A 27849-nucleotide genomic window follows, 5' to 3' on the forward strand; every position below is an offset into this window, starting at 1 on the left:
GTGATCCTCAATATTTCTCATCTTTTTAAGATTGTTTTAATCAAGAGTTGAATAAACAAATCCTTAGAATTAACAACAAGAGATTCATGCTTATCCATAACCAACACATTAATAAATTAATAATCTAATATGATGAAACCCATGACGTCTGAAGTTCCGGATAAGGACGTTCATTTAATCTCGGGGCCATGAGCTGCCTCTGGTCAACTTTTCCCTACCCGATAGTTATATACTGTAAGTCGTTGTTGATGCCTTTTTACTTGCCTCACATATAACGCCAATTTCAATATTTCAAATCTTGCTCTCAAAACCCTCTTTCGAAATCTCTCTGCCCCATTTTCTAAAACTTTTAAATCGGGGTCAGAGGCTCAAGTATTCGTCGCTTGGCTGTAGGTGACGCAAGAACGAATTGGCTTAGCTCACTTGTTGTTGGAAAGTGAGTGCTACACAATCGCAAGTCCGCTGCCATCAAAAGTGCATGTTAAACTAAAGATTGGGATGACATTTCCCGCCTCCGACCTTGACCTCCTTGCAACACTCCAATTTTCGCCTCCTTTTTAACTACTTTTGAAATTTCGAAGTTTTTAAAAAAGTTTTAAAATGTGTTATAAGAATATTAATAAAATTTTTGAAAATTCCAGGATATTTTTAAAACACTTCTGAACTTCAAATATATTTTTATTAATTTAGCGGGAGATTATAATATAATATTAAAATTAAAATTAAAAAAATGTTTTATGTTTGAAACAAGACAGTCAGAAAACAACAAGGTTTTAAGAAAAGGCATATGATTGGTTTTGTTCCATTGTCCCCTAACATGTGTTATGAAAATAATTAATACCTTTCCTCATAATATAATAATCTCTCCTATTTCCTAATAATTCATATCAACTTCCCAACTAAACCATCTCTTTGTCTCATTTGTCAACGATTTGACCCGGTTTAAAATACTTTTGAAGTAACAAAAGTCGTTCCAAATAGACCTTAAATTCACCCGACTTTGATTTTAACGTAATAGTGACATCTAACACGAGAAAAACGGACTTACGTGGTAGTCACCAAAGAAAGCCAAAGCATCTTTTCCTTTTCGCCTTGCCTCGAGGGCTTACGAGCTTGTGGGCATAGTCGAACAAGCCTCGTATTCAGATACAAGTGGAGTATTATTGGTTAAAAAAGACCCAACCATAAGTAAAAAAGTCAGAAAGAAGAAGAGAAATAACCATAGCCAGATGAACAAAGGAACGGCACATTCAGTATTGTGTAACAAAGAAAAGACATAAATCTCGTTTAAGACAAGCTTGTCAGATTAGATTAGCAGACTATGGATAGGTCAAGACATCGAGTAAAGTCTCTGTCATCTCCAAAAGCAGGGTGGTTAGGTTCGAGTTTGAACCAATCGCGTGGTCAGACACAATCTAATAGTAGTATATAATTAGGGGTGAGAAAAGCTAAATCTCTGTCACCTGTCTCCTTCCACGCAAGACAACTAGGATCAAATGGTTTACAATAATGCTCAGAAAGAAGCAGATCAAAATCAAAATCTGTAACGACCCAAATCCTCTGCTAGTAGATATTGTCCTCTTTGGGCTTTTCCTTTTGGGCTTCCCTTCAAGGCTTTAAAACGCGTCTACTAGGGGAAGGTTTCCACACCCTTATAAATGGTGGTTTGTTCTTCTCCCCAACCAATGTGGGACATCACAATCCACCCCCCCTTCGGGCCCAGCGTCCTCGCTGGCACTCTTTCCTTCCTCCAATCGATGTGGGACCGCCCCCAAATCCACTCCCCCTTGGGGCCCAACGTCCTTACTGGCACACTGCCTCGTGTCTACCCCCCCTTCGGGGAACAACGAGAAGGTTGGCACATTATCCGATGTCTGGCTCTGATACCATTTGTAACGACCTAGATCCACCGCTAGTAGATATTGTCCTCTTTAGGCTTTCCTTTTCGGGCTTCCCCTCAAGACTTTAAAACACGTCTGCTAGGAGAAGGTTTCCACACCCTTATAAATGGTGATTTGTTCTCCCCCCAACCAATGTGAGATATCACAAGATCAAATCCCGTTAAATTGATTTCTACCTAGTAGAACTTAACCATTTAATCCCGCACCCTACAAGGGTTCGAACACAAAGTCTCTTGCTCGATACTGTATTACAACACCAATGAACCCAAAAATACAAGCTTAAAAACAGGTGGTTGAATACTTTAACACAAAAACAATTAGTCAAACGAGTCGTAAGAGCTTTGTATTTAAAAAACAATGAACAGAACATTGAGACAGCGAGGTGGTTCTTTCACGAAAATTATGATTCGAAGAACAGAACATGGTGTGTAATGGAAGAAAAGCTGTCATGGTTGTAGATTAAAGATATGCATATTCATCTCACATGGTCTGGTCAGTCTAAAGATCTGTCTTTTTCATACTAAACAATTATAAGCATATCTGAAATGGTGTATACAATATTATGAACGTGCACCTGATTAATGTCTGTCTAGGTGTGCATTGTACATGCGAATTTTATAAGAAATTCAACAACTTACTTGGACCTTGGAAAATACGGATGTGTGACGATGTGATGTTCCCGTTACTCGAGCCAAGACGATGACAGATTGCCCGACCGCTATACGATTCACAACAAGAAGGTACCTAATGTGGGTCCTTGGAAGAAAGCTGGTGTTCAAAAGCTCACCGACAAACCTACCGCTAGCAAATATTGTCCTTTTTGGACTTTCTCTTATGAGCTTTCCTTCAAGGTTTTAAAACGTGTCTAGTAGGGAGAGGTTTTCACGCCCTTATAAGGAATGCTTCGTTCTCATTTCCAACCGATGTGGGATCTCTTAGCATCGTCGCTCGCACACCGTTCAGTATTTAGCTTTGATACTATTTGTAACGGTCCAAGCCCACCACTAGCAAATATTGTCCTCTTTTGGTTTTTCCTTATGAGTTTTCCATCAGGGTTTTAAAACGCGTCTAATAGGGAGAAGTTTCCACACCCTTATAAAGAATGCTTCGTTCCCCTCTCTAGCCAAGGTGGGATCTCACAATCCACCCCCTTGGGTGCCTAGCGCCCTCGTTGACACACCACCTAGTGTCTAGCTTTGATACTATTTGTAACAGCCCAAGCCCACCACTTGCAGATATTGTCCTCTTTGGGTTTTTCCCTCTGAGTTTCTCCTCAAGGTATTGAAACACGTTTAGTAGAGAGAGATTTCCACACCCTTAGGAATGCTTCGTTCCCCCTCTTCAGCCAAAGTGGGATCTCACAATCCATCCCCCTTGGATGCCTAGCATCCTCGCTGGCACACCACCTAGTGTCTAGCTTTGATACTATTTGTAACAGCCAAAACCCACCCCTAGCCGATATTGTCTTCTTTGACTTTCCCTTCTAAGCTTCTGTAACAGCTTAGAAGCATAAACATGGTATTCTAATGGAATTTCACATGTGATTTATGAATAGCTTCTGTAACAGCTTAAGCCCACCGCTAGTAGATATTGTTCTCTTTGAACTTTCTCTTTTGAGCTTCCCCTCAAGGTTTTAAAACATGTCTAATGGGGAGAGGTTTCCACACCCTTATAAGAAATGACTTCGTTCCCCTCTCCAATCGATGTAGGATCTCCCTTTCCTCGCTGGAACTCCGCTCGGTGTTTGGCTCTGATGTCATTTGTAATAGCCCAAGCCCACCGCTAGTAGATATTATTCTCTTTGTATTTTCCCTTATGAGCTTCTCAGTGGTTCCACACCCTTATAAAGAATGCTTCCCTCAAGGTTTTAAAACGCATCTAACAGGGAGAGGTTCCATACCCTTATAAGGAATGCTTCGTTCCCCTCTCCAACCGATGTGGGATCTCACAATCTACCCCCTTTGGAGGCTCAGTGTTCTCGCTGGCACACCACTCGGTGTCTGGCTCTGATACCATTTGTAACAGTCCAAGCTCATCGCTAGTAAATATTGTTCTCTTTGGACTTTCTCTTTTAAGCTTCCGCTCAAGGTTTTAAAACGTGTTTAGTAGGGAGAGGTTTCCACACTCTTATAAAGAATGCTTTGTTTCCCTCTCCAACCGATGTGGGATCTCACATTCCATCCCCCTTGGGGGTCCAAGGTCCTCGCTGGTACACCCCCCAATGTCTACCTCTGATATCATTTGTAACAGTCCAAGCTCACTACTAGCAGCTATTGTTTTCTTTGGACTTTCCCTTCTAAGCTTCCCCTCAAGGTTTTAAAANTTCCATCCCCCTTGGGGGTCCAAGGTCCTCGCTGGTACACCCCCCGATGTCTGCTTTTGATATCATTTGTAACAGTCCAAGCTCACTACTAGCAGCTATTGTTCTCTTTGGACTTTCCCTTCTAAGCTTCCCCTCAAGGTTTTAAAATGTGTCTGGTAAGGAGAGGTTTCCACACGTTGATAAGAAATGTTTCGTTCCCCTCTCGAACCGATGTGAGATCTCACAATCCACCCCCCTTGGGGACCCAACATCCTCACTGGCACATTACTCGGTGTCTAGCTTTAATATCATTTGTAACCGTCCAAGCCCATCGCTAACATATATTATTCACTTTAGGCTTTCCCTTCTAGCCTTCCTCTCAAGGTTTTAAAACGCGTCTAATAGGAAGAGGCTTCCACACCCTTATAAGGAATGCTTCGTTCCCCTCTCCAACCGATGTGGGATCTCACAATCTACCCCCTTTGGAGGCTCAGTGTTCTCGCTGGCACACCACTCGGTGTCTGGCTCTGATACCATTTGTAACAGTCCAAGCTCACCGCTAGTAAATATTGTTCTCTTTGGACTTTCTCTTTTAAGCTTCCGCTCAAGGTTTTAAAACGTGTTTAGTAGGGAGAGGTTTCCACACTCTTATAAAGAATGCTTTGTTTCCCTCTCCAACTGATGTGGGATCTCACATTCCATCCCCCTTGGGGGTCCAAGGTCCTCGCTGGTACACCCCCCGATGTCTGCTTTTGATATCATTTGTAACAGTCCAAGCTCACTACTAGCAGCTATTGTTCTCTTTGGACTTTCCCTTCTAAGCTTCCCCTCAAGGTTTTAAAATGTGTCTGGTAAGGAGAGGTTTCCACACGTTGATAAGAAATGTTTCGTTCCCCTCTCGAACCGATGTGAGATCTCACAATCCACCCCCCTTGGGGACCCAACATCCTTGCTGGCACATTACTCGGTGTCTAGCTTTAATATCATTTGGAACCGTCCAAGCCCATCGCTAGCATATATTATTCTCTTTAGGCTTTCCCTTCTAGCCTTCCTCTCAAGGTTTTAAAACGCGTCTAATAGGAAGAGACTTCCACACCCTTATAAGGAATGCTTCGTTCCCCTCTCCAACCGTTGTGGAATCTCACAATCCATCCCCCTTGGGAGCCCAGCATCCTCATTAGCACACTGCTCGATGTGTGGCTTTGATACCATTTGTAACAGCCCAAGCCCACCGTTAGTAGATATTGTTCTCTTTGGGCCTTCTCTTCTGAGCTACCTCACAAGGTTTTAAAACGCGTTTAATAGGAAGAGGCTTCTACACCCTTATAAGGAATGCTTCGTTCCCCTCTCCAACCACCGTAGGATCTCACATTTTCCTATTTCAAAATTCCAGAGGGTCGTTAAGGCTCGAGATGTTTGGGGAAATCCTCCAAACTACCGAGTTCAAGTCTCTAGATGAACTATGATCTAGAAAAACCAAGTTTCTTCCTATCAATCAAATGTTTATACTATGAAAATGTAACTTTCAATTGTCAACAGAAGATCACTCTATTCTTCCACACACACTCATTCAATGCTTATGTATTCATGAGTTGATGTGAATATTATAGTGGCAAGCTGCTTGTTGAAGCTTTCGGCTTCACTTCAAACGCGAGTGTAATTTCGGCCCGGCTCGGTTCCGATAGCTCCTCACGAAAGGGTACCTCAAACAACAACGATTTATATAGACACACCTCATCTTCCTTGCAATAGTAGACCTATAATCATAAATTAGATGAACTTCATAACCAGAATAACCAAGAGGCACATTCATAGACTCTCATGTAGGAAGTACCTTGCAACTTATTCTACCAAGTGAAGCTGCAGGAGACGATCTCCTAAAACGAAGGTTGGCGAATCCGTCTGGACTAAGATATCCATCCGACGGGTCAATAGACAATGCACTCTCGGGCTCGGTTTCGACGATAAACTTACTCCGAGCTTCCTGCAATTACAAGTATAAGGCATATGTTTTGGAACGAAGGCCACAAGGGGATCATTTCGTGTTATTAAATACGAGTGGCTATGCATGACATGAAGTAATCGATATCTACAAGTTCATCGTGTTCATGAGAGAGTAAAGTGGACCTTTGAGAAATGATATTCTTCTGGTAATGATATTTTCAGAGATAAGTTGCCCTCACGGAATGAGCCCCCATCAACGACGATCGTCTGAGTGTCGGATGAACGTTTACGAAGTCGTTTAAAAGATTTGGGTTTCGGATTTGGAGGTTGAACTCCCTTCAGCTCCAATGTTAAGAGTTGAGGCTGTTCTTGATTGTTGAGATCTAAGTATCTGATAACATTGTTGTTTGTATCAGAAATGAAAAGTCTTCCTGCATGGGCAGAAGAAATGACCTTTAAATGTAAGCTTTCGACCAAAAAAAAAAACGTATTGTAATGACACGAACAAATTTCATTTCGAAGACCGAGTGGCAGTATGTTTCCGTGAAAGTGAGTGTACGCAGATAACATTGTTAAAAGACTGAAAATGTAACGGCCCAAGCCCACCGCTAGCATATATTGTCCTCTTTGGGCTTTCCTTTTCGGGCTTCCCCTCGAGGTATTTAAAACGCATATGCTAGAGAGAGGTTTCCACACCTTTATAAAGAATGTTTCGTTCTCCTCTCCAACCGATGTGGGATCTTACAATCCACCCCCCTTCGGGGCCCAGCGTCCTCGTTGGCACTCGTTTCCTTCTCCAATCGATGTGGGACTCCCCAATTCACCCCCTTCGGGACCCAGCGTCCTTGTTGACACACCGCCTCATGTCAACCCCCCTTCGGGGCTCAGCCTCCTAGCTGGCACATGGCTCGGTGTTTGACTCTGATACCATTTGTAACAGCCCAAGCCCACCACTAGCAGATATTGTTCTCTTTGGGCTTTCCCTTTCGGGCTTCCCCGCAAGGTCTTTAAAACGTGTCTGCTAGAGAAAGGTTTCCACACCCTTATAAAGAATGCTTCGTTCTCCTCCCCAACGATGTGGGATCTTACAATCCACCCCCTTCGGAGCACAACGTCCTCGCTGACGCTCGTTCCCTTCTCCAATCGATGTGGGACTCCCCACAATTCACCCCCTTCAGGGCCCAGCGTCCTTGCTGACACACTACCTCGTGTCAAACCCCCTTCGGGACTCAGCCTCCTCGTTGGCACATGGCCCAATGTTTGGCTCTGATACCATTTGTAACAGCCCAAGCCCACCGTTAGTAGATATTATCCTGTTTGGGTTTTCCCTTTCGGGCTTCCCCTCAAGGTTTTTAAAACGCGTCTGCTAGAGAGTGGTTTCTACACCTTTATAAAGAATGTTTCGTTCTCCTCCCCAACTGATATGAGATGTGATGTCCCACATTGGTAGGGGAGGAGAACAAACCACCATTTCTAAGAGTGTAGAAACCTTCCCCTAGCAGACGCGTTTTAAAGCCTTGAGGGGAAGCCCGAAAGGGAAAGCCCAAAGAGAACAATATCTACTAGCGGTGGATCTGTGCCGTTACAAATGGTATCAGAGCCAGACACCGAACGATGTGCCAGCCTTCTCGCTGTTCCCCGAAGGGGGGTAGACATGAGGCGGTGTGTCAGTAAGGATGCTAGGCCCCAAAAGGGGGTGGATTTGGGGGCGATCCCACATCGATTGGAGAAAGGAAAGAAAGCCAGTGAGGATGCTGGTCCCCGAAGGGGGGTGGATTGTGATGTCCCACATTGGTTGGGGAGGAGAACAAACCACCATTTATAAGGGTGTGGAAACCTTCCCCTAGCAGACGCGTTTTAAAACCTTGAGGGGAAGCCCGAAAGGGAAAGCCTAAAGAGGACAATATCTGCTAGCGGTGGGCTTGGGTCGTTACAGGATTCATGCTTGATTCATAATAGATGTTCACACTCAGTGAATTTTAAAGTCATCTTAGAACGTTAGATGCCGTCACGATGCAACCAAGTTAAGTACACGAAAACATTAAACAACGTTATAGTACTATGTTGTACAAGAGTGAGCTGAGTAATCACCTTCAGCTTCAGTGATTCCAGATGGCTCTGAAAGCTACAAAACACAATTGTATAAGACACATTTTGCTTTAATTGCAAATGAAAATGGATACATTATAAGTATATAGGTGAAGGATAGTGACTAACCTGAGCTGCTAGAGCTGTCCCATCCTTCAGACCAGCTTTCCCTGTTCCAGCTATTGTAGTTACCCTTTTACTGACTGGATCTAGCCTCTTGATCTGAAGTGATTAGGGATCAAAGAGAATTCGAGCGTTACAATCTTGATAACCGAGCAGAAATAGCAGAATTGTAAACCATATGGCAACGGGGTGACCAGTATGATGTTCCGAAATATACTTTAACGTCTCGAGGAAGTTTCTTAATGTCTTCTAAACCATATGGCAATAGGGCGACCGGTATGATGTTTTGAAAGATGCTTTAACCTCTCGAGGAAGTTTCTTAATGTCTTTTAAACCATGTGGCAACAGGGCGACCAATATGATGTTCCGAAATATACTTAAACCCCTCGAGGAAGTTTCTTAATGTCTTCTAAATCATATGGCAACAGGGCGACGAGTATGATGTTTCGAAATATACTTAAACCCCTCGAGGAAGTTTCTTAATGTCTTCTAAACCATATGGCAACAGGACGACCGGTATGATGTTCCGAAATATACTTAAACCCCTCGAGGAAGTTTCTTAATGTCTTCTAAACCATATGGCAATAGGGCAACCGGTTTGATGTTCCGAAATATACTTTAACCTCTCGAGGAAGTTCTTAGTGTATTCTAAACCATATGCCAACAGGACGACCAATATGATGTTCCGAAATTTTAACCTCTCGAGGAAGTTTCTTAGTGTCTTCTAAACCATATGGCAACCGGGCGACCAGTATGCCGTTATGAAATATACTTTTGACCCCTCGAGGAAGTTTCGTAATGTCTTCTAAACCATATGGCAACAGACATTCTGAAATATACTTTAACCCCTCGAGGAAGTTTCTTAATGTTTTCCAAACAGTTTAACGAGTATGACGTTCTGAAATATACTTTAACCCCTCGAGAAAGTTTCTAATGTCTTCTAAACAGGGCAACGAGTATGACGTTCTGAAATATACTTTAACCCCTCAAGGAAGTTTCTTAATATCTTCTAAACAGGGCAACAGGGAAACCATATTGTAACGTCTTCTAAACCATTTTACGTCGTTATATTAACACAAGCAGCGGACGGAATGAACAGTAACATTACAGAAGAACCAATCACAAACCTTAACCAATGATGCTACGATAATATTTTCAAACCATAGAAGTATGAACAACTCTATTTTCAAGCACAATTAAATACCTTATGATTATAGCTATCGGCTATATAGATTTGACCGTCTTTCGAACACAAGACGCCCAATGGATGTTGAAGTAGTACTTCAGATCCGACGCCATCTTGATCTCCAAACTGCAAGAATTAGAAAAGACAAGTGATATTGAATGTGATGTCCCACATTGGTTGGGGAGGAGAACAAATCACCCTTTATAAGGGTGTGGAAACCTTCCCCTAGCAGACGCGTTTTAAAGCATTGAGGGGAAGCCCGAAAGGGAAAGCCCAAAGAGGACAATATCTGCTAGCGGTGGATCTGGGTCGTTACAAATGGTATCAGAGCAAGTTACCGGACGATGTGCCGGTCTTCTCGCTGTTCCCCGAAAGGGGGTAGACACGAGGCGGTGTGCCAGTAAGGATGCTGGGCCCCAAAGGGGGGTGGATTTGGGGGCGGTCCCACATCGATTGGATAAAGAAATGAGTGCCAGCGAGGACGCTGGGCCCCGGGGGGTGGATTGTGATGTCCCACATTGGTTGGGGAGGAGAACAAATCACCCTTTAGAAGGGTGTGGAAAACTTCCCCTAGCAGACGCGTTTTAAATCCTTGAAGCGAAACCCAAAAGGGAAATCCCAAAGAGGACAATATCTGCTAGCGGTGGATCTGGGTCGTTACATTGAATGCTACAAGTTATAACAAATGAGAGAAACTTCAAACATTAATAAAATGAAGTTACCTTAAATAAGTTGTCTGAGAAAATCGGGTCACCCCCAGCTAACAATCTTGATCCACCTGTTTTTAAGTCAACAGCTCGGATCGAGCTACTCTCACTGTCGGCAATATATACCTCCGACAAATCTACAAGCCAAGCAATAACTGAAATTATAATTTTTTGTAATAGCGTCTTAAATCGGGTTGAATTCATGTAAGTTCAATTACCCGGAGATACGGAGAGTCCAGAGGGCTGAGCAAATGATGAACTTGAAGAACTATTTCAATGAGAACAAAGAAAATGATACCTTCGATTGAAGATTTGAGATACGAGATGAAGAATTCGAGAAACAAAATAAAATGTATGTGAGGTATCTAGTAATGTAGTGAACTTAGGAAAACGAGTTCAAAAGAAAACGTCCACAGTTCGTTCAAACGGATTTGTGGCTACTTGGCCTCACTACAAAGTAACCCGTTCACTAGATAAGCGTATTTTTGCAATCAAAGAACACAATCAAAATATTCATCCTATGTTTCCCTAAGAATATGGTCCTAGGGGTCTCAAAATATTAGTATTGAACGAACCAAGTGAAAATTTGGTCCATAGGGGGCTCGACGTGCCTTTCAGGCATGTGAAAATTTGTCTCTGGTACAGTGTAAGATCTCAGGTCCGAGGACGTTGGGCCCTAAAGGTGAATGGATTGTAAGATCCCAGATCGGTTGGGGAGGAGAACTAAACATTCTTTATAAGGGTGTGGAAACATCCCCCTAGCAGATGCGTTTTAAAAACCTTGAGGAGAAGCCCGAAAGAAAAATCCCAAAAAGGACAATATCTACTAGCGGTGGGCTTGGGCTGTTACAAATGGTATCAAAGCCAGATATCGGGCGATGTGCCAGCGAGGACGCTAGGCCCCGAAGGGGGGTGAATTGTGAGATCCCACATCGATTGGAGAGAGGAACGAGTGCAAGCGAGGACGCTGGGCCTCGAAGGTGAGGTGGATTGTAAGATCCCACCTCGGTTGGGGAGGAGAATGAAGCATTCTTTATAAGGGTGTAGAAACCACCCTTAGCAGACGCGTTTTAAAAACCTTGAGGAGAAACCCGAAAGGGAAAGTCCAAAGAGGACAAAATATCTACTAGCGGTGGGTTTGGGCTATTACAAATGTTATCAGAGCCAGACACCGGACAGTGTGTCAACGAGGACGCTGGCTGCGAGGGGGGTGGATTGTGAGATCCCACATCGATTAGAGAGAGGAACGAGTGCAAGTGAGGACGCTCGGCCCCAAAGGTGGGGTGGACTGTAAGATCCCACATCGGTAGGGGAGGAGAACGAAGCATTCTTTATAAGCGTATGAGAACCTCCCCTTAGCATACGCATTTTAAAAACCTTGAGAGGAACCCCGAAAGGGAAAGTCCAAACAGGACAATATCTGTTAGTTGTAGGCTTGGACTGTTACATAAAGGACGGAGAATATGTGAAGAATAGTTCGAGAATTAAAAGCTTATGTTTCTCGATTACCTGGATCCATTCAGATTCCTTTCAAACCCATCACCACTAAATGATTTAGTTACTCCATTCAAAGTATCATGCACCCATATTTGGTGTTGTCCAGCCATGGCTATGTAGACCTTTTCACTAATGGGCTCAAAACAAACATCCCAAGGAGAGTTGAGAAGCTGAAAAATCAAATTTCATGATCAATTGTGAAGAACGTTCTATATTTCGTCGTCGGGAACCATATATTTTGACAAGCATTTTCGGATTCGAACAAACGGTTAATGTGAAGCTTGTTTCGAGAATCTTACCTGAGACGTTCCTTCTTTTCCCCCTTGATAATCAGACCCTTTAGTTCCATTTCCAGCAAGTGTATGCACCGTCTCTCGAACAAAATCGATCTCCCTAAATAACAATAAGTTTTAGAAACATTATTGGGAGAGTCGAGCAAAATGGAATAAGACAATGAGACAGACAAAATGATCTCGACGTTCTGTCGTTAACCGTTACCTCAAAGCATGGTTCTCCGTATCAGCAACATATAGTAAGTTTTTCTTTGCATTATAAGCCAAGCCCTGGAGAATCCAGATGAGCATTATACAAACCTTCATAGGTACCATCAAAACATGTGTATCGATCGATAACGTGATGCTTACCTGAGGACGATTAAAGGTCGCATCATCAAAGGTACCGTCACGTAAACCGTCCTCACCTGTACTACCAATTTGTATAAGGAAATTCCCACTTAGATCAGTTACCACCTAATATCGAATATTAAAAACAGTCAATCCCCGTGTCTATACACGTTAAAACGAGTTTCAATACATCTAGGCATCATTAATATGTATTAAAATAGAAATTCTAAGTGCAGCCACTACTGATGAAATTAAAAGTTCAAATAGAAGTAGTTCGAGTTAAGAAAAACGGTCCCCCTGGATTACAACTTCACCAAAGATGACGATGTATCCGTGCTCCATCTATTCGTCACCTGCTCATTCGTCGCTTAAAGTTGGAGAATTATCCTCACGGCATTTAATTGGCACCTTGTTTACCGGGCAACATGACCACGTTACTTGAACTTGTCCTTACTAGTCACCCTTTCAACAAGGAAAAAGAAATCCTTGGAGCTACTTTATCGAAGCCTATCTTCGGCTCGAACGTTGTTAGATGATGAAAGTCCCACATCGGCAAATTTAGGGAATGATCATGGGTTTATAAACAAAGAATACTCTTTCCATTGGTATGAGGCCGTTTGAGGAAGCCCAAAGCAAAGCCAAGGGAGCTTATGCTCAAAGTGGACAATATCATACCATTGTGGAGAGTCGTGTTCGTCTAACATGGTATCAGAATCATTCCCTAAACTTAGTCGTGCCAATAGATTGATAAATCCTCAAATGTCGAACAAAGGACTCCAAAAAAAAAAGGAGTCAAACCTCCTCGAAGGCAGTAAAAAAAATGACTAAGACTCCAAAGGAGTCGAGCCTCGATTAAGGGGAGGCGCACTTTGTTCGAGGGGAGGTGTTAGATGATGAAAGTCCCACATCGGCTAATTTAGGGAATGATCATGGGTTTATAAACAAAGAATACTCTCTCCATTGGTATGAGGCCTTTTGGGGAAGCCCAAAGCAAAGCCACGAGAGCTTATGCTCAAAGTGGACAATATCATATCATTGTGGAGAGTCGTGTTCGTCTAACAAACGTAACCACCGTATCTTTGAAGAAAGTCTATTGCCTTTGACAATTATTTCGAACATTTAAGTTATAATAAGCCGAGATTTACGTCCCTCTTTAGTGAGACGATCCCAAATGATGCAGAAAAGCAATAGCCTTAGATAAAACATGTAACTCTAGCGACTCGAAACTATGAGGTGGCCGTACTAGGAATACTAGGTTCTCTATCTCACAGTGAGCGGAAAATAGTGATACGAAGAGCATCGAAAGTTAAGAAGAGAACGTACTATGCGATTATGATTACTGTCTGATATGAAGAGCCTGTTGTTAAGAACATCAATGGTCAGTTTCCCAGGAAATTTCAATGGAGATGTAATTAAACGGGGATCACTATCCTTCTCTAATCTCAAAGGAAGCGGTCGGCTGTCGAGGATCTTCTTCTCACTGTAAAACAGAAGAGCCGCCTCGACAAAATCATCAAGATCCTTCACGAAAAAACGTCCCTCGTTAATCTCATAAACGATGTTGGTTTCGAAACGTAATGACAATATTGATTTATAGCATATTTAGCGTTATACAAAAACTATTTAAAGACGATGCATGGAAGGTTTTTCGATACCTTTCTACGTCCTTCGCCTGAAATCTGTGCAAGAAGCTTTCCGTTCGGTCCCACAACAGCGAACGTTGGCCATGAATTAATTCCCAACTCCCGCCATAAAAACATGTCTCCATCGTTAACAACCTAGTACAAACGACTCGAAATTATGAATATTCATTAAAATTCTAGAGAAACATGAAAAGATACACAAAAAGATTGTCTCTTCAAAATTGTAAAATACTGCACTCTAATGTATCCTTAAACCGCGCTTATGTGAGATGAATGAGCAGCGAACCAATAAAACGACAGTTATGCATTTCCGAAATCATGGCCAAATCAAGAGAAGAATGAAACATTAACACATTGCGGATTAAGCTTACTGGATGAGTAATGCCGTAGCGTAAGACTGCGTTGCGGATAGCTTCCAAGTCTTTCTCGTTGTCGAACTTTGCCGAATGAACTCCAACCACTGCAAACTGCACAAAAAATGAGAATGTCTAAGGAACTGATTTCGAAACCATAATCTTTAAACTGGCTCTTTAATGTATATCAGTTTGGTTCTTTTATATATATGCATAACCGTGCGTTGGAGCTTTTCTCTCGTACACCCAGAAGACCCCGCACCTGCCCCGAGTCCAACCTATGAGACATCAAGGATTTTTTTGTATTACACTCACCTGAAGGTTCAAGCCGGTGTGACCAAAAGAACCCAAGCCCTTAGCCAACGGGTCACCTGACCTGTAACAACCCAAACCCAAGCCCACCGCTAGCGGATATTGTCCTTTATGGCCTTTTCCTTTTAGGGTTTGCCTCAAGGTTTTTTAAAACGTATATTCTATAGAGAGGTTTTCACACCCTTATAAAGAATGCTTCGTTCTCCTCCCCAACCGATGTGGAATCTCACAATCCACCCCCCTTCAGGGCCCAACATCCTTGCTGGCACACCGCCTCGTGTCCACCCCCCTTCGAGGCTCAACCTCCTCGCTGACACATTACCTGGTGTCCTGGTTCTGATACACCATTTGTAACGGCCCAAGCCCACCGCTAGCAGATATTGTCCTCTTTGGACTTTCCCTTTCGGGCTTCCCCTTAAGGTTTTTAAAACACGTCTGCTAGAGAGAGGTTTCCACACCCTTACAAAGAATGTTTCGTTCTCCTCCCCAACNATCTTTGCTGGTACACCGCCTCGTGTCCAACCCCCCATCGGGGCTCAACCTCCTCGCTGGCACATTGCCCGGTGTTTGGCTCTGATACACCATTTGTAATGGCCCAAGCCCACCGCTAGCAGATATTGTCCTCTTTGGACTTTCCCTTTCGGGCTTCCCCTCAAGGTTTTTAAAACGCGTCTGCTAGGGAGAGGTTTCCACACCCTTATAAAGAATGTTTCGTTCTTCTCCCCAACTGATGTGGGGTCTCACAGTAACCCTCCCTCCCCTCCCCTTCTCGTACATTCTTTCTTTTGCAGCAACTTGGCCTAATACCTTGCTCGCTTAATGTGTCGTAGGACTAAATAGAAACAAGAGGAGAGCGATTTTTTCGCAAGCTGTTCGACTGATAACAATTCTACAATGTCCCAAGTTCAGTGAAAGGGAACTATGTATGATGAAAGAATGATATACCGGTGGTTTCGTTATTACATAGTACGTTGTTTTACTCGAGCATTCCTCCAAATTCACATATATAAATTCCTGTAAGTGAATTCTTTGCACCTAAAATATGTGCACGTGTCCGTACATCCACGCTCTTCGCGGTGTATATCAATTTAATTCCAAATATATAACGATAACATACAAAGGGCTTACCGCCTTGTCGTTGTACTTCTTCTCCAAATACTCCAAGTCCGGCAAAACGTGCATGCAATTTATACAACAATAGGTCCAAAAATCGAGGAGAACAACTTTTCCTTTCAAATCCTACCAAAAATTGGAACGATTTTAACTAGCATATACATCGGTTAGAAATTTTCGTTCACATCGAAGCAACAATTACCTTGCGGAACCGAAGGGGAGAACTATTTAGCCAATCGAGTTTCGATGGAAATTCTGGCACAACAGGAGCAGTTTCCCTTACACATGCACAAGAATTTACAAACTAAGTCAGTGTTGACTAATTTCATTATATGAATGAACTGAACATCCAAACTTCTAATGCAATTCACCTCGTTTCGATTTCTGATATATATTCGATGAATCGTTGGATTCTGTCACGTACAAGACCACCTATACCCAGTCAAAGGAGATAAGTTTCAACTTCGTTCCTCGTTCTGATGAATATCATGTCATAACAAGGACGTAAAACCACGAAATGAACAAAGGAGTCATATTATAAGACAGTAAAATCCCATAAGAAGTATAAAAGTTGATGAACAGAAAAACAAGAGCGTTTTCGATAATAATTCCTCTCAATCTTCTCTTTCGAACGCAACGCCCGTCTTCCAAGTTTTCCTACTTAAGAATGTACATACTCTCTCTCTTCTAAGCAACTACAACTACTCGACTCTCTATTAAGCCATTCTTGTGTAAGTATAGAGAGCTCGGGGCCCGACACTTCATATCAGTGTCTCGGGTCCAAAATTTTCTATAATAATGATTTTTTTTCCCATCAATGCCAATACCCTGCCTTTGGGCAACCGTCAGTCTATATGTTGCTTGTGAGCTGCCAAGTACCAGTCTCGCAACAGTACTAGCGCAAAAGGATCGGTTCTTTTCTTTCTAAGAGGTGGAATAGAATAACCCGCTCGAGAAATGGCATACCCTCTTTCTTTCATGTAAATTTCTCCTAAATAAGTCTAACTTCCTATAAACAAAATTAAGAAGCATTATACCTGAGCTTGCATTATTTTGGAAAGAAGGTTGGTTAACTCCAAAGAACAAGTTCCAAATAGCTTTAGGAGATGTATACTGCATTGCCTGGGGAATTGTATGCATAAGTTAAGTAAGAGACTAAACCTTAGAAAGTTGGATCGTGTTGGTAAAAGATGCACCTTCCAGTTCGTAATGGTAATCACGAGACACGAAAGAGCAATGCCCAAGCTTCCGTATCTCACTATATCTCGCCTAGTACCCTGCAACCTGTCGACGATTCACCTAAGTATCAAACAAATTCTGGAAACATGTATATTTCTCAAGTACTTTGATAATAAACTAGTGCTGATGTAGTCACTCCATCAGAAATAAAAAAGGAAATGATATCGTCAACGGGGATATAACGATGAAGCATTCGGAGTTGCACATAGTTCTTACATGTAAAAACAAACAAAGACGAAAAGCCGTGCAATGAAGGAGCAGAAGAAGAGGAAGAGACAAATGAAACAAAGACAGCAAAAACAAACAAAATGCAACATGGTCGAAGACAATGGCGAATCAGAATTGCAAGCGTTGAGGGGGAGAAGAATCAATCGATGAAACATTATGTCTAATCGCATGCCACGATGAGGATGAAGACACTTTATGTGATGTCCGAGGAGAACAAACCACCATTTATAAGGGTGTGGAAACCTTCCCCTAGCAGACGCGTTTTAAAGCCTTGAGGGGAAGCCCAAAAGGGAAAGCCCAAAGAGGACAATATTTGCTAGCGGTAGATCTAGGCCGTTACAAATGGTCTCAGAGCCAAACACCAGACGATGTGCCAGCCTTCTCGCTGTTCCCCAAAGGGGGGTAGACACAAGGCGGTGTGCCAGTAAGGACATTGGGCTCCGAAGGGGGGTGGATTGTGATGTCCCACATTGGTTGGGGAGGAGAACAAACCACCATTTATAAAGGTGTGGAAACCTTTCCCTAGCAGACGCGTTTTAAAGCCTTGAGGGGAAGCCCGAAAGAGAAAACCCAAAGAGGACAATATCTACTAGCTATGGATTTGGGCCGTTACACTTTCAAAGAGAAAGTTGTGCAATTCTTTTCGATCCATTATCTATGCGACTTGAACCAAAGTTTAGAGATCCCAACCGAAGTCGCGGGCATCACAGAGGAAGAAATGAACAACAAAACCAATGTTGTTGCATCCGACCCACAAGATGAGTCTTTTTCCCCAAACCCCACGTGACCCGACCCATAGCCAGCTCCCTTCATTTTGGCCCCATGACACACACACCTTGATCCATAGCCAAAATAAATAGTATTGTTCTTTTATATATACATAACATACCCCCAACATGTTGTGTCCTAATTGTTTAGAAATTGTCATGTCGCCATGTTCATGTCGTGTTGGTGTCTGTACTTTTATACATGCATAACGTGTCCCCAACAGGTTGTGTCCTACTTGTTTAGAAATTGATATATCGCCATGTTCGTGTTGTGTTCGTGTATTTACCTCAAGGCAGTTTCTTTAAATGGAAATAGAGGTATACAGCATTTCAATACGAACCATAGATGATGAAAAAGTTCTATTGACCTCTACCTTCCGATCGACAACGAACCATCATTGACGGCCTCCGAGTCCTGTACAGCAGCAGCAGCATCGATGCCTGACGTATCTTTTCGTGGGGAAATTTGTTCAGAGGTTTGAAGAAATTGAGATCCCTGTATCTTCTCATCTGCAATGATATGCGCCAAATACTAACTCAAACTATTAGACAGAAACAATTTAATTACACAAACAAACACTATCCAAGAACAAAGCCAATCAGATAATGTAAAAAGAAATTTATTCAAAAGTGTTCTTCTCATACATACTTCTGATCAAAGAAAAAGGAATTGCTGTTATAATTCATGTAACACGGCACAGATATAGCTCGACTGTTCAACATTAATGGTGGTACAAAATGACATCACAATGTATTCTCATGGCTACATACTAGAGGTATCAGAACCACCAGAGAGAATATCATGAATTGTGATATTTCCTATATCATTTCGAATAAGTGATGGACCAGCCGTCTTTAGAGTTTCGTCTGATAATGTAGTTTTAACAGCAATGCATCTGCAAGCAATATAAAACACCATTTAACAAAAAACACATCTTTCTTGCAAGAGTTCATATATTTATTAGTGTTTACATAGAAAGAGAGAAGTAAATCGAACAATAACGGGACAACGATACTAAGGAAGTAGTGAAGTCTAGTGTTGATAGATCAAACCGGACTTATCACCCATCACATGACTTGTTCTGTAACGGCCCAGATTCACTGCTAGCAGATATTGTCCTCTTTGGGCTTTCCCTTTTGGGTTTCCCCTCAAGGCTTTAAAACGCGTCTGCTAGGGGAAGGTTTCCACACCCTTATAAATGGTGGTTTGTTCTCCTCCCCAACCACTGTGAGACATCAAAATCCATCCCCCTTCGGGGCCCAGCGTCCTCGCTGGCACTCTTTCCTTCCTCCAATCGATGTGGGACCGCCCGTAAGTCCACCCCCCTTTGGGGGCCAGCGTCCTTAGTCTACCCCCCTTCGGGGAAGAGCGAGAAGGCTGGCACATCGTCCAGTGTCTGGCTCTGATACTATTTATAACGGCCCAGATCCAGCACTAGCAGATATTGTCCTCTTTGGGCTTTTCCTTTTGGGCTTCCCCTCAAGGCTTTAAAACGCGTCTACTAGGGAAAGGTTTCCACACCATTATAAATGGTGGTTTGTTCTCCTCCCCAACCAATGTGAGACATCAAAATCCATCCCCCTTCGGGGCCCAGCGTCCTCGCTGGCACTCTTTCCTTACTCCAATCGATGTGGGACCGCCCCTAAGTCCACCCCCCTTTGGGGGCCAGCGTCCTTAGTCTACCCCCCTTCGGAGAACAGCGAGAAGGCTGGCACATCGTCCAATGTCTGGCTCTGATACTATTTATAACGGCCCAAATCCAGCACTAGCAGATATTGTCCTCTTTGGGCTTTTCCTTTTGGGCTTCCCCTCAAGGCTTTAAAACGCGTCTACTAGGGAAAGGTTTCCACACCATTATAAATGGTGGTTTGTTCTCCTCCCCAACCAATGTGAGACATCAAAATCCATCCCCCTTCGGGGCCCAGCGTCCTCGCTGGCACTCTTTCCTTACTCCAATCGATGTGGGACCGCCCCTAAGTCCACCCCCCTTTGGGGGCCAGCGTCCTTAGTCTACCCCCCTTCGGAGAACAGCGAGAAGGCTGGCACATCGTCCAATGTCTGGCTCTGATACTATTTATAACGGCCCAAATCCAGCACTAGCAGATATTGTCCTCTTTGGGCTTTTCCTTTTGGGCTTCCCCTCAAGGCTTTAAAACGCGTCTACTAGGGAAAGGTTTCCACACCATTATAAATGGTGGTTTGTTCTCCTCCCCAACCAATGTGAGACATCAAAATCCATCCCCCTTCGGGGCCCAGCGTCCTCGCTGGCACTCTTTCCTTCCTCCAATCGATGTGGGACCGCCCCTAAGTCCACCCCCCTTTGGGGGCCAGCGTCCTTAGTCTACCCCCCTTCGGAGAACAGCGAGAAGGCTGGCACATCGTCCAATGTCTGGCTCTGATACTATTTATAACGGCCCAGATCCAGCACTAGTAGATATTGTCCTCTTTGGGCTTTTCCTTTTGGGCTTCCCCTCAAGGTTTTAAAACGCGTCTGCTAGGGAAAGGTTTCCACACCCTTATAAATGGTGGTTTGTTCTCCTCCCCAACCAATGTGGGACATCACAATCCACCCCCCTTTGGGGCCCAGCGTCCTCGCTGGCACTCTTTCCTTCCTCCAATCGATGTAGGACCGCCCCCAAGTCCACCCCCCTTTGGGGCCCAGCGTCCTTAGTCTACCCCCCTTCGGGGAACAGCGAGAAGGTTGGTACATCGTCCAGTGTCTGGCTCTGATACCATTTATAACGGCCCAGATCCAGCACTAGCAGATATTATCCTCTTTGGGCTTTCCCTTTCGGGCTTCCCCTCAAGGCTTTAAAACGCATCTGCTAGGGGAAGGTTTACACACCCTTATAAATGGTTTGTTCTCCTCCCCAACCAATGTGAGACATCACATGTTCTAATAGAGAGAGAAGGTGAAAACTTTCAGTACCTCATTTTTGCAGCTTGGGCAGCTTGCACTCCAGCTAGTGCATCTTCGATGACAATGCACTGAGAAAATATCGAAAATAGTTATAACAGCACAATAGCATTTAGAATCCAGAAAACAGAGATCGAACGACGTATATTAGATCAGATGATACGTAGAAAATGATTTCAAGATTATATACTTATTATTTACATATTCAAATAGATCTTTTACCAAAATGAATAAAATAGATAGACAATAGAGACTACAGAAATAAAACAAACAAAGAGAATGAAGACGAGAACTTTATCGTCGAGGCAAAGGCCACATTCTTAGGATGTTCTGCAAGAGACTTCCTGGGAAAAGCAATCTTTTAAAGATAAGCGAATGGATTAGTTTAGCTGTAACGGCCCAAGTCCACCGCTAGCAGATATTGTCCTCTTTGGGCTTTCCCTTTTGGGCTTCCCCTCAAGGTTTTTAAAACGTGTCTGCTAGGGAGAGGTTTCCACACCCTTATAAAGAATGCTTCGTTCTCCTCCCCAACCGATGTGGGATCTCAAAATCCACCCCCTTCAGGGCCCAACATCCTTGATGGCACTCGTTCCCTTCTCCAATCAATGTGAGGCCCCTCAATCCACCCCCCTTCGGGTCCCAACGTCCTTGCTGGCACACCGCCTAGTATTCAACCCCCCTTCGAGGCACAGTCTTTGTGATGTCCCACATTGGTTGGGGAGGAGAACAAACCACCATTTATAAGGGTGTGAAAACCTTCCCCTAGCAGATGCGTTTTAAAGCCTTGAGGGGAAGCCCGAAAGGGAAAGCTCAAAGAGGACAATATCTGCTAGCGGTGGGTCTGGGTTGTTACAAATGGTATCAGAGCCAGACACCGGACGATGTGCCAGCCTTCTCGCTGTTCCCCGAAGGGGGGTAGACACGAGGCGGTGTGCCAGTAAGGATGTTGGGCCCCAAAGATGGGTGGATTTGGGGGCGGTCCCACATTGATTGGAGGAAGGAACGAGTGCCAGCGAGGACGCTGGGCCCCGAAGGGGGGTGGATTGTGATGTCCCACATTGGTTAGGGAGGAGAACAAACCACCATTTATAAAGGTGTGGAAACCTTCCCCTAGCAGACGCGTTTTAAAGCCTTGAGGGGAAGCCTGAAAGGGAAAGCCCAAAGAGGACAATATCTACTAGCGGTGGGCCTGGGTTGTTACAGTCTTCTTGTTGGCAGATCACTCGGTGTCTAGCTCGTCCACCGCTAGCAGATATTGTCCTCTTTGGGCTTTCTCTTTCGGTCTTCTCCTCTAGGTTTTTAAAACGCGTCTGCTAGGGAGAGGTTTCCACACCCATATAAAGAATGCTTCGTTCTCCCCCCAACCGACGTGTGATCTCACATTAACACTGGCATACAAGAAATAAAACAAAGTGATATAATGAACATCCTGCACGCCTAGGAACATTCTACAAGCAATGTACAGCAAGTCCTTAATGCCAAAAAGAAGAAAGAAACGAAACTGATGGCTTTACACATCGGAGCCGTGGAAAGAAGAACGAGAGAAGGGCACGGGCCGAGAGTTAGCCAATCATTGTACCTCATCCGTTGGTACATTTAGCAACTTCGATGCAGCTATGAATATGTCAGGTGCAGGTTTCAGATTCTCAAAAGCATCAGCTGATACTATGGCATCAAACCTATAAAAGAAGCATAAATTCATAATTAAAAATCTTAAACAAGTCATAGAGAAAAATTATATTGAAAATTTTACTCCAAAACATGAGAAAGTCATGAGCCAAAATATTTTCAGCTAGTTTCCAGATTATTCTCTTTATGAAGACATTTACTGTTTAATATTCGAGAAGAATGCCATTACGTATATTATGCTTTAAATTTTTCTTCGAAACGATATTTGGTCTTAACGAGACGAGAATTCCTTTCTAGCCAAAAATCTAAACCATGTTTCACCTATGAACTATGAATTGATTGCAACTATCTAATTGATTCATCGTAGCACTTCAAGTTACTGAGTATGAAACCATTCTGTAACGGCCCAAGTCCACTACTAGCAGATATTGTCCTCTTTGGGCTTTCCCTTTCGGGCTTCCCCTCAAGGTTTTTAAAACGTGTCTGCTAGGGAAAAGTTTCCACACCCTTATAAAGGGTGTTTCGTTCTCCTCCCCAATCAATGTGGGATCTTACAATCCACCCCACTTCGGGCCCAGCGTCCTCGTTGGCACTCGTTCCATTCTCCAATCGATGTGGGACCCTTGCAATCCACCCCTCTTTGGGGTCCAGCATCCTTACTGGCACACCGCCTCGTGTCCATCCCCCTTCGGGACTCAGCCTCATTGTTGGCACATTGGCCAGTGTCTGGCTCTGATACCATTTGTAACGGCCTAAGTCCACCACTAACAGATACAGTCTTCTTTGGGCTTACCCTTTTGAGCTTCCCCTCAAGGTTTTTAAAACGCCTATGCTAGGGAAAGGTTTCCACACCCTTATAAAGGGTGGTTCGTTCTCCTCCCCAACCAATGTGGGATCTTACACATTCTATTTTAACTTTGTAGCTAGATACGAGTAATCAGAAAGTTACATTCTTAAGAAATATTAAATTAGACCTCGAGACTCTTAAGTGTAACATATAATCGAACTTACATCGACAGCGGTAACCCTGCAGCAGCTAAATTTGCATCAACCTTGATACGATCAGCACTAGACGCAACAGCAACTTTAAGGCCCTTGCTTTTACACTAATAATGATAGTCAAACTCAAATAGTAAGTTTCATGATGATGATCATCATCAGAATAATGAGAATACGCAGCTTGCATTCCACAAGAACACACCTCAGTAATGAGTTCCAGTGCACCAGGAAAGCCTATTCCAGAATTGGGCTTTGCATACTATTATGCCAAAATCATCAATTACAGTTCGAAGTTAGCAAACGATATGGCGAAGATTTTACTGAATTTTCAGACGAATGAAATAAGCTAAATATAATTTTTTCGAATTTAATCCATATTATTCAGAAAGCTTCAAATTAGTCCCTTGTGAGTATAACATTTTTCAATTATAGTGTTTCTGTAGGCGGATGTTACATGTGACTTGTGATAAACTAACACACCATGATACTTAGTAAGTTACTGAAATTTGGAGAAAGAATTAAGCTATGTAATAGGAAAAACTACGAATTTTCTTACAATTTTGGAGAAATTCGGGGACTTATTCTATGAGAACTGGGGAGGAGAACGAAACATTCTTTATAAGGGTGTGGAAACCTCTCCCTAGCAAACGCGTTATAAAAACCTTGAGGGGAAGCCTGAAAGAGAGAACCCAAAGAAGGCAATATCTGCTAGCGGTGGACTTGGGCCGTTACAAATGGTATCAGAGCTAGACACTGGGTGAGTGCCAACGAGAAGATTGAGCCTCGAAGGGGGTGGACATGAGGAAGTGTGCTAGCAAGAACGTTGGGCCCCAAAGGGGGTGGATTGGTGGATCCCACATCGATTGGAGAAGGGAACAAGTGCCAGCGAGGATGCTAGGCCCCGAAGGGGGGTGGGTTGTGAGATTCCACATCGGTTGGAGAGGAGAACGAAGCATTCTTTATAAGGGTGTGGAAACCTCTCCCTAGCAGACACGTTTTAAAAATCTTGAGGGGAAACCCGAAAGGGAAAACCCAAAGAGGACAATATCTGCTAGCAGTGGACTTGGGTCGTTACAAATGGTATCAGAGCTAGACACTGGGTGAGTGCCAACGAAAAGACTGAGCCCAAAGGGGGTGGACACGAGGCAATGTGCCAGCAAGAACGCTGGGCCCCAAAAGGGGGTGGATTGGTGGATCCCACATCGATTAGAGAAGGGAACAAGTGCCAACGAGGATGCTAGGCCCCGAAGGGGGGTGGATTGTGAGATTCCACATCGATTGGGGAGGAGAACGAAGCATTCTTTATAAGGGTGTGGAAACCTCTCCCTAGCATACGCGTTTTAAAAACCTTGAGGGGAAGCCTGAAAGGGAAAACCCAAAGAGGACAATATCTGCTAGTGGTGGACTTGGGTCATTACAAATGGTATCAGAGCTAGACACTGGGTGAGTACCAACGAGAAGACTGAGCCCCGAAGGGGGTGGACACGAGGCAGTGTGCCAACAAGAACGCTGAGCCCCAAAAGGGGGTGGATTGGTGGATCCCACATCGATTGGAGAAGGGAACAAGTGCCAGCGAGGATGCTAAGCCCCGAAGGGAGGTGGATTGTGAGATCCCACATCGGTTGAGGAGGAGAACGAAGCATTCTTTATAAGGGCGTGGAAACCTCTCTCTAGCAAACATGTTTTAAAAACCTTGAGAGAAAGCCCGAAAGGGAAAACCTAAAGAGAACAATATCTGCTAGCGGTGGGCTTGGGCTGTTACATATTCCTCTTCTAAAGTTTCGTTAGTATACTAAGTGTAATTTCGTGTAAGTTTTAATCATCATTTACAATTAACCTCCACTAACACAAGTGGTACAATTGAAAAATGTTCATACATAAAGAACTGAACGAAAACGTTTGAAACGATAAGGATTAAACAAGAAAAACACATACTTAGCCAATAAAATAAAGGGAATATGTTGCAAATTGATTACCTTCTCTAGATATATCTCAAAAAACCTCTTTTTTGCTGCCTCAGGACTAAATCCTGCTACCCCTTTCACTGATGCAACACCTCCTAAGAAGTTCGCTTCACCTGGTATAATGAAGTGGAAATTCAAACGTTAATATTAATTATCAGTATCATGTAGCTACCACATGTATCATATGCAATTCATTAGATGAGGTTGAATGTTATGTATTGGATAAGAAAAAATTGAAAGAGAGGCAGTCATTACCGATGTAACGACCCTAAATTTTCTACTTAATTTAAGGTCACTACTGTATACATATCCTAAACATTGGATGCGGAAGACTTCATTTAAATTCCATAAAACATATCCTTTATCTTAAAACACAGCCATGGACTTACGTGTTTCGAAAACATCTTTAAAACGACACAACTCGAGACCATGGCACATGCATAGGCTAGAATAGGATGTTTTTAACTTAAACTGAAATTTAAATGAAGTCTTCCGCATCCAATGTTTAGGATATGTATACAATAGCGACCTTAAATTAAGTAGAAAATTTCGGGTCGTTACAGCCGAGCCATGGTGATGGCAGCTAAGTATTACATGATTCAACCTCCCCATGCCAAAATAACAAAACAATAGGATTTAAGTAATCTTACATCCTCACATCCTATGCTACTCGTATAATCGAATAACAATGACAAACTTAGCATAGCAATTTTCATACTTCAGCTCTCGATTAAAATAAGTATTACTAGTAATCATTATCCCACCAATAGCAGATATTGTCCTCTTTGAGCTATTACAAATTGTATCAGAGCCAGACATCGGGCGATGTGCTAGCAAGAAGACAGAGCCCCGAATGGGGTGAATACGAGGCGGTGTGCCAGTAAAGACGCTGGGCCCCGAAGGGGTTGGATTGGGGGGTTCCACATCAATTGGAGAAGGGTGTGGAAACCTCTCCCTAGCCGTATAAGGGTGTGGAAACCTCTCCCTCGTCGAACGAAACATCCTTTATAAGAGTGTGGAAACCCCTCCATAGGAGAACGAAGCACCCTTTATAATGGTTTGGAAACCTTTATAAGGGTGTGGAAATCTCTCCCTAGTAGAACGAAACACCTCTATAAGGGTGTGGAAATCTCTCCGAGCAGAACGAAACACCCTTTATAATGGTTTGGAAACCTCTATAAGGGCGTGGAAACCTCTCCCTATCAGAACGAAACACCCTTTACAGGGGTGTGGAAACCTCTCCCTAGCACAACGAAACACCCTTTACAGGGATGTGGAAACCTCTCCCTAGCACAACGAAACACCCTTTACAGGGGTGTGGAAACATCTCCCTATCAGAACGAAACACCCTTTATAAAAGTGTGGAAACCTCTCCCTAGCAGACCAAAACACCCTTTATAAGAGTGTGGAAACCTCTCCCTAGCACAACGAAACACCCTTTACAAAGGTGTGGAAACCTCTCCCTAGCACAACATTTTAAAAACCTTGAGGGAAAGCTCAAAGGGGAAACCGAAAGAGAAACAACAAATCATCAGTGAAGTAAGCTTTGATGAACAAAAGGAAAAAAAAAAGCCAGTTCATCTTCAATTACCAGTTCCCATGAATGGCACAAAGTCTTCAGGGGTGACTTCAACACCCAACTCACTAAAAACATCGACGCCAGCCCTTCGAGATAGGTCCTCACTATTACATAAAACTCCATCCATATCAAACAACACAGCCGAAACCTTCCCCCACTCGCTCTTATAAGCACTCTCCTTAGCACTGGTCTCCTCCACCTTCGCACTAGCTTTAACCATCATTTTTTGCTTAAACACGAAGCGTTTCGACCTCCATTCGAGATCATAGCAAGGAACTGATGTGGGTCTTGTTCCTCTCAGCTTACTTGATAAGAAGCATAATCTAGCAGAAGAAGCAAGCGGAGGAGAAGGGGAAAGATACTTGAAAGCAATGGAGCTTTCCATGGTACTGTTCCTCGCCTGTGAGTGACAGAGAGGGGAGAATCATTCAAAACACCATTGAATTTCCTTATAATGAATTGCTTTTAATCACGATATTCCAAATGAAAACGTTGAAATTTGAGATTGAACAGAATGAATACCTTGAAAGCGAAGCCTAAATTGCTGAAATCTTCAGAAATCTACTGGTTTGAAGGGAGATGGGAGGTGTGAGGTGGAGATTGAGTTCATATTTTGATTCTTTTTCCTCCGCTGATGAAGAAAATGGAGCCAAAATCAATGTACGCCGTTGGGAAGCTCGTTGGGGATCAAATGCAACAATTTGGGAACTTTTGGATGGACAAACAAATGGGCC

The 27849-nt window shown here is 43.3% G+C and overlaps 1 protein-coding gene across 3 annotated transcripts; it reads right to left on the bottom strand.

The window, feature by feature from the left end:
- Positions 1-5671: 5671 nt before the first annotated feature.
- On the bottom strand, positions 5672-27800 carry LOC111780024 (protein SUPPRESSOR OF QUENCHING 1, chloroplastic). Of its 3 annotated transcripts, none has more exons than XM_023660275.1 (29): positions 27638-27800; positions 27128-27515; positions 25549-25649; positions 23775-23831; positions 23585-23679; positions 22524-22623; positions 20957-21015; positions 18798-18922; positions 18401-18536; positions 16989-17076; positions 16830-16914; positions 16164-16224; positions 15995-16070; positions 15808-15918; positions 14386-14481; positions 14027-14149; positions 13695-13892; positions 12393-12497; positions 12247-12311; positions 12048-12141; positions 11761-11918; positions 10470-10519; positions 10267-10388; positions 9563-9670; positions 8365-8457; positions 8239-8272; positions 6331-6578; positions 6038-6187; positions 5672-5960 (listed from the first exon to the last, which is right to left on the bottom strand). In XM_023660275.1, the coding sequence occupies exons 2-29, from the start codon at positions 27498-27500 to the stop codon at positions 5808-5810; spliced, it is 3264 nt and encodes a 1087-aa protein (XP_023516043.1). In that variant the 5' UTR covers positions 27501-27515; positions 27638-27800; the 3' UTR covers positions 5672-5807. The 3 variants fall into 3 exon arrangements, with proteins under 3 accessions (XP_023516043.1, XP_023516041.1, XP_023516044.1); XM_023660273.1 differs by having other exon boundaries at positions 10267-10406; XM_023660276.1 differs by lacking the exon at positions 9563-9670 and having other exon boundaries at positions 10267-10406.
- Between the last annotated feature and the right edge of the window lie 49 nt (positions 27801-27849).

This window comes from Cucurbita pepo, chromosome LG18 (genome assembly GCF_002806865.2).
Source record: "Cucurbita pepo subsp. pepo cultivar mu-cu-16 chromosome LG18, ASM280686v2, whole genome shotgun sequence".
Lineage (NCBI taxonomy): Eukaryota > Viridiplantae > Streptophyta > Magnoliopsida > Cucurbitales > Cucurbitaceae > Cucurbita > Cucurbita pepo.

Bases quoted from the DNA above. Each gene is read 5' to 3' on its own strand.
- LOC111780024 (XM_023660273.1), bottom strand. From the start codon at position 27,500: ATGGAAAGCTCCATTGCTTTCAAGTATCTTTCCCCTTCTCCTCCGCTT. The intron at 16,915-16,988 runs GTGCATCTTTTA...ACAATTCCCCAG, and splicing joins TTACCATTACGAACTGGAAG to GCAATGCAGTATACATCTCC. The intron at 8,273-8,364 runs GTTAGTCACTAT...TGTGTTTTGTAG, and splicing joins GGACAGCTCTAGCAGCTCAG to CTTTCAGAGCCATCTGGAAT.